The sequence below is a fragment of the Pongo pygmaeus genome, chromosome 17 (genome assembly GCF_028885625.2).
Source record: "Pongo pygmaeus isolate AG05252 chromosome 17, NHGRI_mPonPyg2-v2.0_pri, whole genome shotgun sequence".
Taxonomy (NCBI): Eukaryota; Metazoa; Chordata; class Mammalia; order Primates; family Hominidae; genus Pongo; species Pongo pygmaeus.
This window is the reverse complement of record NC_072390.2, coordinates 40,915,599-40,928,506: the sequence shown is the minus strand read 5'-3', so window position 1 is coordinate 40,928,506 and position 12,908 is coordinate 40,915,599. Positions and strand designations below refer to the sequence as shown.

General features: G+C 41.8%; 1 protein-coding gene across 3 annotated transcripts in view; it reads left to right on the top strand.

Annotated features, from left to right (window-relative positions):
* Positions 1 to 12,908, top strand: part of KCTD1 (potassium channel tetramerization domain containing 1) — a 204,549-nt gene that overhangs the window by 179,801 nt on the left and 11,840 nt on the right. For all 3 annotated transcript variants that reach the window (XM_054460654.2, XM_063653521.1, XM_054460653.2), the window contains exon 3: positions 3,201 to 3,345. In XM_054460654.2, coding sequence (XP_054316629.1) covers positions 3,201 to 3,345 — 145 coding nt within the window. The remainder of the gene's footprint in view (positions 1 to 3,200; positions 3,346 to 12,908) is intronic.

The following is a 12,908-nucleotide window of genomic DNA, read 5'->3' as shown; positions in this document are numbered from 1 at the left end:
GTTTTCACAACTCCAACGTTCCTCCTTTTAAAGTTGGCAGAAATCAGCAGCCCTGCGTTTCTTTTTATTACTCCCAACGTTTGTCGCTTCCAATGGGGAACGTTTTCTGCTCTGAGAGGCTTTCACCTCCGCCAGGCCTGTGCCTCCGCGGCCCAAGCACCCTTCCCTTCCAGCCCTTTCCCCTTTCTCTCCACACCCTTTGCCTGCTCTGCTCCCACGGAGCCCACGCAGCCTTTTCTGCCCTGGCAGCGCGCATTTTTCAGCCCCTTCCATCGGGCCTGGCCGAGCTGGCCGCTAGCGTTCCCACGGCCTGGCGGGGTGCCTGCGGTTTCCCCAGACAAGGGGTCCCCCGAGACAGGGCCTGGACCTTTCTTGCTGCCCTTTGACTGGACCCCCTCATAAGAAAAATTCCCTGGGTAGGGTTCCTCTTGTGCTGGGTGGAATCCAGGCCTTCCTCAGCTTTTCGTCTCCTCTGGTCTTGGTGGAGGCCGCCTGAAGAGTCCACTTCTCCCCACTGCCTCTCCCGCCCGGACGCCCAGGCGGCCTCTAGGTTATTCGTGGGGCCAGCTCTGCTAGTGCTCGCTTCAGGTCTCCCTCCTGCTCTTCTCTTTGCAGCTTTTTTCCATTTTAACTACATTGGAAGTGAAGATGCCTCATTGCATCCACACCCGAGGTTGTTTTTTGTTCTTGGTTTTTGCATCTTAAAAACCATTTAAATGACACTTCTCTCCTATTTTTAGAAAGGTCTATAAACAATGCACTTCCAGGATTGTTCCTTTTTCTCCTTAAATCCTGTGCCTTAGCACTTGCAGTCTTTTAAGAGCTTCTTTTATAGAAATGTTTGTTGGCCGGCTTGGAATACTTTCTATTGCGGTGCATTGTTTGAGTTCACCATGAGCACGCTGGATTTCCTCATCAACCCTGAGAAAAAGGTAAAGTTATTTTATAAAACAAAGTGAGACTTAATTAAAAAAAAAAAAATGGAGACAGAGAAGTCGATTCACCTAGATTACAGCTAGTAACTAGCCAAACCCCATTCTCATTCAGCACTCCTCAGTCCTGATTCCTTTACACATTCACTCCGTATAGGTTTATTAATCACTCATTCATTGGATGTTGCAAGCATACATCCAAGTGTAGACCTGAAAATGAGAGTTTATCTAAAAATTAAGAAACAGGATTTTTAAAAGAACAAAATACCTACTTTTCCTGTCTTACTGAAGTGACAAGATCACTGATACTGACTTATTTCGGTGTAGGTGCTTGGATTTCATTGTAAAATCCTCACTCCACAAATATATTGCAGAAATAAAACTCTAGACCATAAGCTTTCATTCGATATTGGTAATTCTTTTCATTCCGATCGTTGTAAGGGAGGCCTCTTTAGGACCAGACAGACTGTGTACAAATCCCCCAATGCTGCTTAACTAGTTGGGCAAGTTAATCATCTTTTTGAGCCTATTTCTTCATCTTTAAAATGACGATAATGGGTTTGTTACATATATAAAGTACTAAGGATGGTACAAGGCATCTGGAAAGCACTTAATATAGCTCCCTTTTCTTCCCCTGTCAATTGGAAATTTATCATGCTATTAAGAGTGAAGAGTAAAATGTTTTAATAATAGGCAAACAAATCTCATTCTTTTTCATCCTGTATCAAATTGTCCTGGAAACACTACAAGTAAGTGACTAAGCATATTTTAGTTTCAAGCCTACTGTTTGATTGATGTGTCAGTGAGAAATGAATGACTAGGTGGCATGCAGTGAAAGAATCCCAGAAAGGTTGTAATCCACACCCTGGATAATCACAGGCAATTCATGGAAAGTTGGATAAAATGCTAGCTCAAAAATATTTATTGAATTTTAGAAAATAACCCTACCATAATTACTTGCTTTCCTCTTTGCACTTACTACCTTCAGAGTAGGGTAACATGAGTTTTTAAACATGATTTTAAAATATGAGCTTTAAAATTATCTTTAAAAGATTTTTATTGAAACAAAAATTCACATGCTTTTCTTTTGGGGGAGAGAGGGAAGTAGCTTTCCTACTTGTTTGTTTGTTGTATTTTAAGAGGGGTGAAATTATTGATTTATCATTACACCTGCCCCACTTCAACCTATGATTAGAAAATGTATAATTTGAAAATCATCTTCAGAGCAACAAAATGATGTTCTTCCAAATCAGAGAGAGATTTGTTAGGAGATCAGCAAAAGCTTTTCGTTAAAAAATGGAGCCGTTTGCCTGCCCACACAATGTTAATGAAAGTACAATGTACCTTTTGGTACAGCAACTGATTTCTAGTTTGTAAATTCTATTCTCTGATGTGGAATGCTTGCATGTCATTACCCAGCCCTCTATGTTTTCACAGTATAGATATGACCACCTTCTATTAACTGAATATATACTAATGTGTATAGGTTCAGCCTTTATTAGTGGGATAAATGATGATAGATGCAAAACACTTTAACTGTAGCACACCATACAAATGTTCATTCCAAAATTGGGAAAAGCATATTGTGGATCCTTGTTATTAAGCATAGCTACTCATGTTCCGGAACAGGTCATATTTTGGGGGTGGCCAAATATTTTTTTGTAATGATGCCTGGCTGTTAAAAATGCTTTTTGCTGAGACCTAAGAAACTGTAGTGTATATTGTTATTGGAAAACATATTCTCCTAGATGAGTGATATTTTAAATTATTTTTTATATAATTAAATGTAGATGTCAACATATAGGCTCTGCCTTATTTTTAGAAAGTTTGGGATTCGTGGTTGGGGAAAACTCAGAAAACGATTTCTTAAAAACAAAATTGCTTTTTTAGTAGAATCTGTTTCAAAGATGCTTTGGAGCAATAACATTTTTTAAGTAGCAGAGACGCTTGTTTTAAGTAACACGGGGAAAGATGTGATCTTCCATTACAGTGACAGCACTTAGCCGTAATCACCATGTCAGGAACATTTTCTTTGCAGGTGAAAGACAGTGAATAAAAGAATTTATTTGACAAAGCCTAGGACTATTTTGAATGGTCTCATCCTGAGATATTTATCAAGCGGGGACCAACACTTTGCAGACAATCGTAATTTTTCCCTACTGCCATCTTAAAAAGTGCTACCTTTGACAGTGATAAAAGACACCTCTTAGTCCTAGTGGCTGAACAATTGATCTAATTGTCTTCACTGTTCCCTCTTTTCTATCACAGAATCGGAAGACTTTTTGATGGTACAGAGCCCATTGTTTTGGACAGTCTCAAACAGCACTATTTCATTGACAGAGATGGACAGATGTTCAGATATATCTTGAATTTTCTACGAACATCCAAACTCCTCATTCCTGATGATTTCAAGGTGAGGGATCCATGTTAAATCACCAATAGCATAAATATGTGATTTTTTATGTGCTCCAAAAAAATATTTCTAGTTCTACATTATTAACATACACCAACTCGAAAGGTGCCAGAGTTCTCTTTGACATGGTTCACTATTCATGAAATAGTGGTTATGGTCATTAAACTTCTACATGACTAAAAGAGGATCGCTTTTCATTTAAAGAATTGAATTATAATTCACTTGAACAAATTGAAAAGGAGTTGATTAAATTCAAAGCTCATTTCTGATATGTCTTAGAGAGCTAGAGAATAAAAGGAAACCTCCTTAGCTTAATGAAGACTTCCCCCTCCCCACTCCCAGAAATCAAAAGCAAACATGAACAGTAAAATTTTAGAATTGTTCCCTTTACAGTTAGTAACAAGTGTTAAGGTTAGTCACGCTGAGATAGTCCACATTGTGCTGGTAACTCTAGGCAATGCAGTCAGACAAGGAGAACAAATATAAAGTGTTAATATTAGAAGGGAATTCACGAAAATCTAATTTTTGCAGCTGATAATATTTCTTCAAATGGATGATTCTAAAGAGTCAACTTAATGCTATTAGAACTTATAAAGAACTCATTAAAGCAGCTCAATTCAGGATCAATATATAGCTTTTTTTGTTTGTTTGTTTGTTTTTTGAGACGGAGTTTTGCTCTTGTCTCCCAGGCTGGAGTGCAGTGGCGTGATCTTGGCTCACCGCAACCTCTGCCTCCTGGGTTCAAGCAATTGTCCTGCTTCAGCCTCCCGAGTAGCTGGGATTACAGGTGCCCACCACCACGCCTAGCTTATTTTTCATATTTTTAGTAGAGACGGGGTTTCACCATGTTGGGCAGGCTGGTCTCAAACTCCTGACCTCAGGTGATCCACCTGCCTCAGCCTCCCAAAGTTCTGGGATTACAGGCATGCGCCACTGTGCCCGGCCAGTCAATAGCCTTTTTAGAGAATAGCAAGAGCCAATCATAAGCTGTAATAGAAAAATATACAACAAAAATTATAACACCTAGGAATAAACCTAACAAGAAACAAGCAAAAGCTGATTAAGAAAACCACAGATCTCTACACACAAGTGTAAAAGAGTTGAATAAATGAAGGAAGATTCTAGGTTCCTGGATGGGAAACCTCAATATTGTTAAGATGTCAGTTATCCTCAAATTATTCTATATAGTCAGTGCAAACCCACTTAAGTAATAGATTTTTCAAAATGAAATTTGAACGATTTATAAAGTTTATGTAGAAGAAAAAAAGTGTAACGATAGCTAAAAAAAGTATTTCTGGTCATAGTAATGGTGTAAAGGTGGGTAATGGTGGATGTGTCCTATCAACGTCAAAACCGACTTTCGAGCTATAATTTAAAGGTGTCATTCTGACAGCGCTGAAATATACAAATCAATGGAGAAGAACAGGGTCCAGAGATAGATGTACAGGCGCATAGGAATTTGATGTACTATAAAGGTGGCATTTCACATCAGTGGGAAAAGAAAGCAATAGTCAGTAATAGGCGCTGAGACGATCAGCACTGAGACATTTGAGGGAATTGTAAAGCCAGAGCCCTATCCTACATCATAAATTCACAAAAATTTCAGAAAAAATACAAAAACGAGGGCAATAAAAGTATTATGAAAAAATACAAAGAAATTTCTAAAAGTATAATTTTGAGGCAGACGGGGCCTGTCTAAATGAGACTTCATACCCAGAAGCTATCTTTTAAAAAAGATAGTTGAATTGAAGACATCATATACAAATACAAGTGTCAGACCATAAGAAACATTTGCAACAAAAGATGAATACCCATCATAAAAGATCTATCTTAAAAATCTATAAGAAACATACAAACAACCCACGAGAAAAAGTTTTTTAGCTATGAACAAAATTTTCCCAAAGGAAAAAACAGAAATTGGCAATAAACATTTGAAAAGACATTCAGTTTCTTTTGTATCAAATAAAAATAAAATGAGATACTCCCTTTTATCCATTAGATGGGCAAAAAATTGAAAAGATGTATAATATACAGTGTTAGGGAATATACAGTGTGGTTGGAAGTCAAAATCATTAAACATTTTTGGAGGACAATTCAGCAGTAAATGTTAAAGTTTCAAATATACATACTCGTTGATCTGCTAGAAATATTCAGGTAAATCTGTAAAGATATTTATATATAGGATGTTTATTATAGTCATGTTTATAATAGCAAAAACTGGACTTTCTAAAAAAGAAAGTTCATTGGCAGATGGTTACAAATATTATAGACTATACATACTATGGACTAGTTTAAAAGATGTGGTAGATCTATATCTGTTGATATGTGAGGGGAAAATCCCGTAATTCCATGATTCAGTGAAAATATTAAGTTGCAGAACCATATGTATAGTATGTTTCTGTTTATGTAAAAGATCAGGTATGTACGCATATATAAATGCATAGAAAAAGATCCAGAAGAGTAGATCCCAAATTAATAAGAAGCTCAGGGCCCCCTTATTTATCTTCTCCTTCAGGGCTTTGAACAGTGGGGCACATGCCAAGGATTATTAGCCAAATGTAAAAGAGAGCACGGAGGAGTTGTATCATGTGCACATTTATTTTACATGGCAACTATATGCAATTGGCAAGAAAATAGAGAGTGTAATAACTGCAGCCAGTGAATGAGCCTCCCGTAGCCCTGGAATGAGCCTGAGGAAGGCACAGGAGCCCGCTGCTCCCAGCCAAGGGCAGTTCCCAAGGCCCCCTCAATGGCGTGCATCTCACCGCACTGAGCTTGATTCCAGGGTTTGAAGACATGCGGGCTTGGTTTGTGCAACATGGCTCCTAAGCGAAAGCCGCTTCATCAGTAGTGATCTCTTCCAGCTCAGGAAAGGAAGCATATTGAGGAGCAATTTCTTTTTTATTATTATTGTTATTATTATTTTATTTTAAGTTCTGGGGTGCATGTGCAGGACGTGCAGGTTTGTTACACAGGAAAACATGTGCTATGGTGATTTGCTGCACCTATCAACCTATCACCTAGGTATTAAGCCCTGCATGCATTAGTTATTTATCCTGATGCTCTCCCTCCCCCATCCCTGCTACAGGCCCCAGTGTGTGATGTTCCCCTCCCTTTGTCCATGTGTTCTCATTGTTCAGCTCCCACTTATAAGTGAGAACATGCAGTGTTTGGTTTTCTGTTCCTGTGTTAGTTTGCTGAGGATAATGGCTTCCAGCTTCATCCATATCCCTGCAAGGACATGATCTCATTCCTTTTTATGGCTGCATGGTATTCCAAGGAGCGATTTCTAATATGGTAGCTTCCTAGAGGCTTTTCAAGGATAATTTTCAATATAGTATATACAGTTTTTTCTTGGCATGACAACTTTTGAACCTCTTTCCTGCCTTTTTCTCCATGCTACTTTATTAATTTGGGCAAAAATTTTATCCAGGGCTCTCAGATAATAGCTGGATTAGACAACACTCTGCAGGCCCAAGGCCAAAGTGCAGTCTCTACCTCCAGCACTCAGTCTGCACCTGGGGTCACACACTCTCAGACATGATCAAGGGAACTGACTGGGTTTAGACAGCAGCCCCATGTCTTTGAGGCCACAGCTGATGAATAGCATAGTTGAAGAGAGCAGGCCAGCTTCCCACAGCAGCTGCAGGTGAAACAGAGAGACCTAGGGAGAGAACCAGGACTGTTCTAGAAAGCAGGTGCTTGCCACATGTGGAGACAGGAAGAGGAGTCAGGAAGCTGGGTCCCTGCTCAGGGCACAGATTCCAGCAGTGACTGGCCACTAGTCCAACCTGGTGCCACCAACATCAGGCGCTCCCCAGTCAGCTCTGGACCCTTTCCCACTTTAGGGAGTAAGTAAGCTCATGTAGAGAGAAGGGCCGAAGCATGATGTGGAGAGGTGGGGGAACGATTTCTTACTCTCTCATATTTTCCTAGAGGAAAGGCAGTAGAATTGGAAATGGGTGAGGGAGGATATTTCACTTTTAGTTCCGTATGCTTTAGTATGAATTTTATCATTAGTTTTTACAGTGAACAGGCATTCACATATGACTTAAGTCATTAAAATAAAACAATAAAATAATTTTTAAATAAAGTTGTCAAAAAAGAAGTCAAGTTATCACAGCTACAGACATGTATACTAGTAAGGAAAAACTGCCATAGGATTTCATTATATTTTTCGCTAAGTTATGTATAGCCTGGACTTCATCAGGAGAAGGTTTGGTTAGTGCAACATGAAAATCACCTCATGTTTAGGTGATTGTATTTCCAAATGCCGACCCAGAATCCCTGCCTGGATAGTTCATTCGCTCTTTAAACTTTAGATGCCCAAAAATGAGCTCACTCTGCCTGCCTCCCCCTCTGCCACCACCACCACCAAGAACAAAATCTGCTCCTCTTCCTTTGTATCCTATCTGAGTAAAAGATGCCAGAATCCACCTACTTGCTCAAGGCAGGAACCTGCAGTACTTCTGGACTTTTTCCTCTTCTTCGCCTCCCACATGTGATCTGTCAGTGCATCCGTCATCTTAACCTCCTGGACGCATCGCGAATCAATCCATTACCCTCATCCCACCTCCCTAGCCCAAGGCCCAGCAGCTCTCTGGACTCCTTGGAGTGGCTTCATAATTGGTCTCCCCTCTCCCACTCTTACCCCTTTTTGACTTGTTCTCTGCATTGAAACTATGAGACACTTGTAAAAAATTCAACTTTTAATTTTGACATCATTATAGATTTGCATACAGTTGTAAGACATAATAGAGATGCTGTGTTACCCAGTTCCCCCCAATAATAACATCTTGCAAAATACTAGGATCACAACCAGGATATTGACACTGATACAGTCAAGGTTCCGAACAGTTCCATCACCACAAGGATCCCTCCTTTAGTCATTTGACAGTTACACCCACCCCTCTCTCTCCCTGCCACCATCCTACGCCATCCCTGACCATGTGACACTTTTTAAAAAGGATACTGTATCATGAGTTGCTCCTGCTTGAAATTCTGCAGGGACGTTCTCTTGTTCCTGAAACTGTCGAATGAAGAAGATAAACCAAGCTTTTCAAGAATTAAAGTTAGTTTTACTCAGAAGACTTACTGAGGTCCCACACAGGATTTCAGCCCACAGCTTGTTATACAGGCGGTGGAGGTTCAGTATATGGAAAATCACATCACACTTGCTCAGATGCTACAAGCAGAATACATCGAGCTTTGGGTATAAGAGTACAGCGTGTTATAGATTACAGAAGCGTCATCACCAACCTGTCAGACTTTATCTCATATGGAAGAAAAGGCAAGGACTAGGGTCATGTATCTCTTAAGGAATGTAGTGACTCAGGCAGAGGACCTGCGGGGGCCGTATGCTCGGCTCTGTTGTGTCTTCAAGGCATTCTCCTGGAGACCTGCACGTCCTCCCAGAGTCAGAGGGTCAAGCAGAAATGAGCAGCCATGGCTTCTTCCATTCATTTCTCTGTCTCATAGAGCAAAGCACCACATGCCTGTCAGAGCCCACAAGGCCCAGAAAGCTCTGGCCCCTGCCCACCTCACCCACTGTCACCCTCCACATGTCCCTACAGGACTTCTCTTGGTCCCTCAGACACACCCTCCTCTTGCCCCCTGACAACTGCCCCTCTGTGCACCTATGCAGCCATTCCCCTGGCCTTTACTGGAATTCAGGACTCATATTTTTCACCACATCCCCCAGCAAACCCACCTGGGCCTAGTGTAGCTTAGGCTCACCTGTACCCCTGACTCTCCGTGGTCACACGCAGTGCATCTGTCACTCACTGTGCAGCACCATCTGCGCAGCTGTGAGGTAGGGATGCTTCCAGCTACGAGAGTGGGAACAGCCAGTTAACAGCGGCTTACACTATTGGAGATTTGTTTTTCTCACGTGAGAAGTCAGAGGCCTGTGGTTGTTGGCAGAAGTATCTGCCCAGCAATGTTATCGAGGACCAGGAGGCTTTCTGTCTTTCTGTTTTGCTATCCTCAGTGTTGACGTTCTGGCCTCATGCCTGTCACCTCAAGATCTTATGGTGACTGCATCACAGCACCAGGCATCACCATTCCAGGCGTTACATCCTCAGTCAAGGCAGGATAAAGGGACAGACAGCTTTTCAACTCACAAGACTCTGTCCTTGTCAGACGATCCCACAGAAGACTTTCCCTTTGTGGCTCATTGGCCAGAACGGAGCCTCCCCTTGGTGGCTGAGAAAGGGATTTTTTTTTCTTTACTTATTTTTAGCCTCTGTAGTAAGAGAAATAGGCAAGGGAAAGAGGTTGAAATAGCTGTTGGGGAAGCTAGCCAGCAGCCTCTGTCCTACACCCTCAGCACCTGCCACATATTAAGCATGTAAATATTTGTGGTGTGAGTGAATGAACACGTGGATGGGTAAATAGATGAATGGAGTGAGGCTCACATTCAAACTAGGCTGTTGTTCCCGCCAGTTCATCTGAAACCTGCTGATCTACTTCCTGATGTTTGGACTCTGGATATTTTGTGTATATATCTTCACTTCCTTGCTGCATTATAAGGTTCTTGCAGGCAGGGCCTTTTTTTTTTTTTTTTTTTTTTGAGATAGGCAGTGGCACGATCTTGCCTCACTGCAACCTCTGCCTCCCAGGTTCAAGCGATTCTCCAGGCAGGGACATTTTTATGTTTTTCCAGAGGACATTGTGTGTTCGGCACATAATCAATGCTTAGTATTAATTCACTGAAATACAACAGAAAAGGGTTAAAAGAGATGCAGGAAGCCACAATCTAAATATGAGTAGGCAATGCACTTCCTTTCAAAATTATATAGGACGAAGTAGAAAATACAAAACGTGTATATAATATCATCATTGTGTGCTGCTTATCAGAATAATATTAATTTATAATTCCCATTATTAAAAAGGATGCAGGCTGCAGGGAGTCACAAAAGAATATATTCAGAATTACAGTTAGAAATGATAGTAGCCATTCATTTTTAGTTGCAGTATGTTCCAGAAACTGAGCCAGGTATTTTAGCCATGTACTTTGGTTTAACCCGCAGCACATAAACCTACCTAGCAGGCATTATTCTTCCTCCAGGAGCATTCAGGTTAGGTGCTGGGGAGGGAAAAACTTCCACACGGAGTTCAACTGTGGCCAGTTTCCTTAAGGACTCGCCCACCCACCTGCCTAGGATTGGCACAGCTGCTTCTCTGCACCTTTTGCATGCTTCCTGAGGATTCCAGAGCTCTTAAAGACCTGCTATTTATCAATTCTAAGTACCAAACACACCCTTTAATTGGCTAAGGATTTAGCTGTAACCCACGCTTCAGGAAAAAAAAACAAAAGCATGTCAAATGAAACTCACGTATCCCAGGGCCTTAAAACATTTCCCACAGAACCTCTGGTGACAGGCTGTAAATTACAGTACAGGGTGTTCTGGAACCTGGGAGGGGCAGCAGAAGCTGAAGGGGTCCTTCCGCTCTGGTGGCTGGTGATGGAATTGCATCAGCAGGAGCAGTGCAGTTTACAGGAGTCACAAATACAGGTACACATAGGAGCTTTCAGTCTGCGCGTCCCGAACAGTACTATTGGTGCTTTCTTCCTCGTCAGAGTTTTCTCTTGAACCTGGGAGGGACATGGTTTTTGGGGTTTTTTTGGTTTCTTTGAGACAAAGTCTTGCTCTGTCGCCCAGGCTGGAGTGCAGTGGCACGATCTCAGCTCACTGCAACCTCTGCCTCCCGGGTTCAAGCAGTTCTCTTTCCTCAGCCTCCCAAGTAGCTGGACTACAGGCACGCGCCACCACACCCAGCTAATTTTTATATTTTTAGTACAGATGGGGTTTCACCATGTTGGCCAGGCTGGTCTCAAAGTCCTGACCTCAAGTGATCCGCCCACCTCAGCCTCCCAAAGTGCTGGGATTATAGGTGTGAGCCACCATGCCCAGCCAGGACATGGTTTTTTGCATGAGGAGAGAATCTCTTTCACTAAGTTTGCTAGAGAGAATGTTTATTGATTACCTGCTTCTTTCCCTAGCCATTTAATACTGGGTGAACAAGTGCATTCAATCCTGAAGTCACAAGATCCTCCACGCCTAAAATCTCATTCTGCAAATGTGCTGTCCGAGCTGGATACCCATTTCATCTTTGAGATAATTTCATATTTCAGAACACCATTTAAGTGGCAGTTGCTTGTGTCCTGGCTTCCATGGAAAGCTATTGAGATCTGTTCTCTGCATAAGTGATTGCAGAACTTTTCTGCAGTGCTTTATTATGGATATGACTGTCCCTCTTCCCTTAATTTTCCCCTCCCTCCAACTTTACTGATTTGCTCATTGTTTTATGCTCTGCACATGAACGTGTACGCATACATAGGCACACACACACACACGTGGTTGCAACTCTCAGCACACCAAGAGTCTAGAGCTTCGGCCCCATTTTTTATGGAGAACCATACAATTCTCTCTCTCTCTTTCTGTAGCCTTTTATCTTTAACATCATCTTTGGTAAGTGTCCCCCATGTTGCTCACATCTTTCATGGTCTGTCTGTATATCCACCATTCCTAGACATAGACAAATTTGCTGGCACGCAGCTCCCAACTTACCTAGCCCTGGATATGTTCAAAAGTCTATTGGGTATTTTTTCAATTAATTAATTTAAAAAAAATTTTTTTTTTTGAGACAGAGTCTTGCTCTGTCACCCAGGCTGGACTGCAATGGCGCAATCTCGGCTCACTGCAACCTTCGCCTCCTGGGTTCAAGTGATTCTCCTGTCTCAGCCTCCCAAGTAGCTGAGATTACAGGCACCCGCCACCATGCCCAGCTAACTTTTGTATTTTTAGTAGAGACGGGTTTTCACCATATTGATAGGCTGATCTTGAACTTCTGACCTCAGGTGATCCACCCACCTTGGCCTCCCAAAGTGCTGGGATAATAGGCATGAGCCATTGTTCCCGGCCTTAAAAAATTTTTTTTGAGACAGGGTCTTGTGCTGTCACCCAGGCTGGAATGCAGTGGTGCAATCATAGCTCACTGCAGTCTCAGCCTCCCAGGTTCAAGCAGTCCTCCCCGCTCAGCACCCCCAAAGTAGCTGGGGCTGCAGGCATGCACCACCACACTCAGCTAATTTTTCATTTTTTGTAGAGACGGTCTCACTATGCTGCCATAGGTTGATCTCAAACTCCTGGGCTCAAGCAATCCTCCTGCCTTGGCCTCCCAAAGTGCTGGGATTACAGGTGTGAGCCACCACCACAACCAACCTCTATTGTTTATTTTTAATAACATTTTAATATTATAGAAGAAGTGCATGTACATTGTAGAAAATTTAAAAATATAGACAAACTAAAAAAAAAAAAAAACTATACCGTATGTTCCCACCACTCAGATTGCCAATGTTAAAACATTAGTGAGTAGCCTTCTGGATCTTTTCCTGTGCTTATTTTGGACAATAACTTTACCTTTCCATTTTCCAAAAAAAAAAAAAACAATTATTTCCTCCAATTCTGCAACTATATTTGAGTTTCCCTGCTTGACCCCACAATGCCCTTTACAGCTTGCTGGAGACTGGGCTAGCTGTCCTGCAAAATGTCCTGCCA